Source organism: Sinocyclocheilus rhinocerous, unplaced genomic scaffold (genome assembly GCF_001515625.1).
Source record: "Sinocyclocheilus rhinocerous isolate Xijiao unplaced genomic scaffold, SAMN03320098_v1.1 scaffold432, whole genome shotgun sequence".
In the NCBI taxonomy this organism is placed as follows: domain Eukaryota; kingdom Metazoa; phylum Chordata; class Actinopteri; order Cypriniformes; family Cyprinidae; genus Sinocyclocheilus; species Sinocyclocheilus rhinocerous.
Window position 1 is genome coordinate 1,726,639 of NW_015627225.1, and position 5,079 is coordinate 1,731,717.

Sequence of the window (5,079 nt, forward strand, 5' to 3'; positions counted from 1 at the left end):
CACACACACACACACACACACACACACACACTCACCCACATGTCATTCAAACCTGTGTGACTTCTTCTTCTGTAGAGTATAAGTTGTTTTGAAATATGTTGGGAACTAAGTTTCGATGACCATTGTCTTCCATTGTATGAAAAAAAATATTTCTTCAAATATCTTTTGTGTTCCACAGAATAAAGCCATAAAAGTTTGGAACAACTTCAGGAGGAGTAAATGATGACATAATTCTAATTTTAGGTTGAACTATCCCTTTAAATGATTTATTTATTGACGTATTGGTAATGTTTCCATCCCTGTGATAATTTTGGTGGTCAGTTAGTCAGAATTGTAGGTTGTCTAAGCAGATCTGATATTAGTCTAACTGGGTTTGATATGATAGTGCTCGTTAGTGAGATGTGTTTGTGCTTTTATTGTACCATGTTCTCAGAATTCAGAGTTTAATTTTGATTCGACCATTAACCATTTCCTCCTAAACATGTTTACCCCTGCTGTCTTTCTCTCTAGTCACAGGGGAAATGTGACACATAGCACTTTCAGCAGAGCCTACATGCTTTCTATCAGCTTTAATAAAGGATAAACTGCTAGTCATTACACTCTCTGATCTGATAGGTTTCAAGTGTTTTTCTATGAGGCTTTAAATCGCATTCTTGAGCTTCTCAAGAACTTCTCCTCACTCATCTCAACTGCACCCTTGCAGCTGAAACTTGCAAAATAACTATCGAATAACAAGTGGTGGTGGTGGAACCTTAATGGTTTTGGATGATTACACAGAAGTTGCAGGTTCAATTCAAGAACAGAATCCCTCATATAATTATTATATAGCTATATATGTATTTTTTTAATATACTTTATCTCCTACTGGTGACGCTTTGAAAACCAAATCCCTCTCTGAGCTTAATTCAGATCTCATAATGGTGTTTAGGTCCCAGGAGATATTTGTCATTGACAGTGGTATTGATTCAATCTTGAAATAGTGAACACCAGTCAGTGACCTATACATGATAATCTGCTCTATGAGACAAGATAAGCAGTTACTGTGAAATGATTAAAGAAAATGGCTTATCGTTCATTGACCTCCAGCATCGGAGATTATGTCCACTTAAGCCAGCTTTGAGCTTTAATAATCAAGCTCGTCTTCCTGATCAGTCGGCTGTCTGCTCTGTATATGTTTTATGCCAAATACCCTGACAGAAGCTGTGGTTGATATCCGTCTCTGTCTCTTGTGTTGTAGGAAGATGGCGACATCAAGGAGATCAACATCACACATGTTGTTAAGGAGGGGGCGGAGAAAGCAGACCCCTCACAGTTCGAGCTGCTCAAAGTGCTGGGGCAGGGCTCCTTTGGAAAGGTAAAGAGAGTCTCATATGCACAGACTTTAAAAATTCATTTTGTGTTTCAGTTTGTTGACTTTGATGTGTGTTCCTTGTATTTAGCTTATATAAGATGCTGTAAGATCTGTTAAGCAAAAGCAAGTTAATGGTGATTTTGTGATGATGTTCAGAGGGTTTTACTGCTCTGGACCAGAGCAAACGTGAATGAATTGGGAGTCTGCAATCCACCAGCACATCCCTTGCCCGTATCATCATTCGGAATTAAATAGAAAATTCCTTTAGCTTCCATTTCATTTGATGATTTTAAATTAATGTAGCAGACAATATCAAATTTGAATTTCGGGATGTAGAATTGTGTTTTGTATTTTGATTTAATAATCAATGTTTCCAATCAAACCAATCAAATGGTTATCATAATTTTTGTTTAAATTTGTTCAATTTTAATTGATTTATATGCACAATTGATTTATATTCACTACTGATTGAAGGTTTGGGGTCAGTAAGATAAGAAAAAAAAAAAAGAAGAAGAAATTTATATTTTTATTCAGCAAGGATGAATTAAAGTGACAATGAAGACTACAAATAAAACAGTTATATTAAATTGTAATAATATTTTATAATATTTACTAATATTTCATAATATGTTGCTAAATGCAGCACTAGTGAGCATAAGGAACTTGTTTCAAAACGTTAAACAATCTTACTGATCCAAAATTTTTGAATGGTATTTAAAAAAAAAAAAAAAAAAATTGGAACACCTCATTTTCCCAACTGTTCTAATTTGCCTGGAAAGATATTCCATTCTCTACTTAATCTCAATGGCAAGACATTTGAGGACCTTTTTGCTAATTAAGTGTGACAACATTTAGTAATGACTTGTTAATTGTGAATATTTACACTTACCGGCAATGAATGTCTTTGGATTACAATTCTCTTCCTGTCATTCAATTCAATACAACTTCCTGATGGAAGTTTATTATCTCATAAAATATAAATGAACCAGTTCTTTTATTGTGAATAAAAAAAAATTATGGGTTTTTACATTCTTTTAATAGCAGTAAATATCCCAGTGCCTTTAAAGGGATAGTTCACCCAAAAATAAAAATTGTCAGTAATTACTCACCCTCGTGTCATCCAAACCCATAAGACCTTCGTTAATCTTCAGAACACAAATCAAGATACTTTTGATGAAATCCAAGAGCTTTCTGACACTGCATAGACAGCAACGCAACTGACACGGTCAAGGCCCAGAAAGGTAGTAAGGACATTGTTAAAATAGTCCATGTGACATCAGTGGTTCAACTTTAATTATATAAAGCTACGAGAATACTTTTTCTCAGAAAGCTCTCGGATTTTCTCAGAAAGCTCTCGGATTTCATCAAAAATATCCTAATTTGTGTTCTGAAGATGAACGAAGGTCTTGCGGGTTTAGAACGATATGAGGGTGAGTAATTAATGACAGTATTTTCATTTTTGGGTGAACTATCACTTTAAAAACGGACTTAACCTGAATTACTTTCAGTGAACGTTCAGCACAACAGTTTAATAACTCTGTAGAGTGAAAGCATGTTTTGTGTGTGTGTGTGTGTGCGCACAGGTGTTTTTGGTACGAAAGGTAACCCCTCCTGACAGTAATCAGCTCTACGCCATGAAGGTCCTGAGAAAGGCAACACTCAAAGGTACAGCATCAGTGTAAACACACACACCACAAACCACACAAGCTTCCTTTACTAACATATACAGCGCTGCAACAACAGCTGCTTTCATTTAACATTGTTCCTCCTAGCCTGTTTTTCTTTCTTTACTCTTGTGTCACTCCCAGGTCTTTGTGTAACCACAGATACCAACCCTGAGGATTACACCAATCATGAATTTACCATTTGAATTTACCAGATTTTCATACACTATTGTCAGACCTACAGTATCAGATGGGATTTGCAGTGTCACCATGCACAATATTTTGTCATTTTTTTGGCATATTCCTTCAACTCTGAATCTGAATTTGTTTCAGTGTCAGCGAAGTCACAGATTAACGGTAACTCCTCTGCGGGTACACTTACTTCCTGTTTTTTTTACTGTGCACCCCAATGACAGAAAATCCCACCATGCTTACAAACCTGAGGTTTTAGGTTCAGGTGTCAGTTCACTGAAATCTCAGTAGCTATCTCTTCTTCTCTCCTCCTCCTTTCTCTCCGTTCCTAAAAAGAGAGCCTTCACAGATCTAATGAGAGCTGATAACAACACTTCCTACAAACATATGCTATCTGATGAACTTCTGCTTCAGACTTCCGCTAAGTTGAATCTGCTGCTACCTCAGTCGCTTGCAGAAAAAAAAAATTTCATGCTCAAGTTGACTTTGTTAGCTGTGGCCAGATATTTCCTCAAAACCCATGTGAAATTGTTCTCATCACAGTGAGGGATCGTGTGAGAACTAAAATGGAGAGAGACATCCTGGCAGACGTCAACCATCCGTTTGTGGTTAAACTCCATTATGGTGAGTGAGTGTGATGTCTATGATACATTACCAATAATATGTGCTCATGCCATTTCCCCTTATTAAAGGAATAGTTTACGCAAAAATTAAAATTACGTCATCATTTTTTCATTGTCATGCGATTCCAAATTCCATGGTACACAAAAGGAGAGATTCTAAGGACTGTACTGGTACTGCTTTCCCATGTAATTTCAATGAATGTTGACTGCAGAAGCACCATTAAAGTATCATAAAAGCAGCCTATTCCAAGACTTCAGAAGTCACACAATAGCTTAGTTTGATGAACATGAAAAAATTTAAGTTGTTATTCAATAAAAATCTTGCCATCCATTTATTGACAATGAAGTCGTGTGAAGTAGTGAAGTCAGATTGAGTTGGATCATTTCAGTGAATAAGTTGATTCATTGATTCAATGATCAGATTCAACTCACTGACTCAGTTTGTTTGCAATAGTTAACAGCTCCTGGATGGGAAGATAATTAATGAATAACAACTTAAAATTTGGTCTTTTGGCATTTGCATCCTTTTTGATGCTTCAGTGACATGATGGTGAGTAAATTATGACGATCTCTTTAAATGTCACAAAAGGCACTATTATTGAATTGCTGTGCTGCATGTGATTTTATTAAGAAGGAATTATTAAATGACTTCAATTCAGTGTTCCTGAATGATTCTGGTCCTAAAATTAATGTAAAGAGTAAAAAGATTTGTTTACAGTTCAGAGTCCATGTTTGCAGGGTCATTACATTCATTTGAGTAATTGAACATCGTAATCTTGCATTTTACCTGCTTGACGGAGGCCTTAAATTATAGAGGAAGCTGTAGGAGCTTATCATTAGTGACTAACAGATCAGATTAACTTCAAGCGCACTTCTTTGTGGGTGTGTGTGTTCAGCTTTTCAGACTGAGGGTAAGCTCTATCTGATTCTGGACTTCCTCAGAGGAGGGGATCTATTCACCAGGCTGTCAAAAGAGGTATATAATACTCATATCAATGAGCGCAATATCCTATTCTTTGTCTACATTGTATTCACACCATCTCTTTGGTGTTCAGGTGATGTTCACAGAAGAAGATGTGAAGTTTTATCTGGCTGAACTGGCACTGGGTCTAGATCACCTGCACGGCCTCGGCATCATCTACAGAGATCTCAAACCTGAGAAGTACTTATACACACACACACACACACACACACACACAACATAATCTCATTGATGAGATACTTGACCTTATACACACACACACACACC

General features: G+C 36.5%; 1 protein-coding gene across 3 annotated transcripts in view; it reads left to right on the top strand.

The window, feature by feature from the left end:
• The window catches only part of LOC107721568 (ribosomal protein S6 kinase 2 alpha), a 66,244-nt gene that overhangs the window by 52,865 nt on the left and 8,300 nt on the right, over positions 1 to 5,079 (top strand). For all 3 annotated transcript variants that reach the window (XM_016529675.1, XM_016529665.1, XM_016529657.1), the window contains 5 exons: positions 1,238 to 1,354; positions 2,935 to 3,016; positions 3,751 to 3,831; positions 4,727 to 4,806; positions 4,886 to 4,992. In XM_016529675.1, coding sequence (XP_016385161.1) covers positions 1,238 to 1,354; positions 2,935 to 3,016; positions 3,751 to 3,831; positions 4,727 to 4,806; positions 4,886 to 4,992 — 467 coding nt within the window. The remainder of the gene's footprint in view (positions 1 to 1,237; positions 1,355 to 2,934; positions 3,017 to 3,750; positions 3,832 to 4,726; positions 4,807 to 4,885; positions 4,993 to 5,079) is intronic.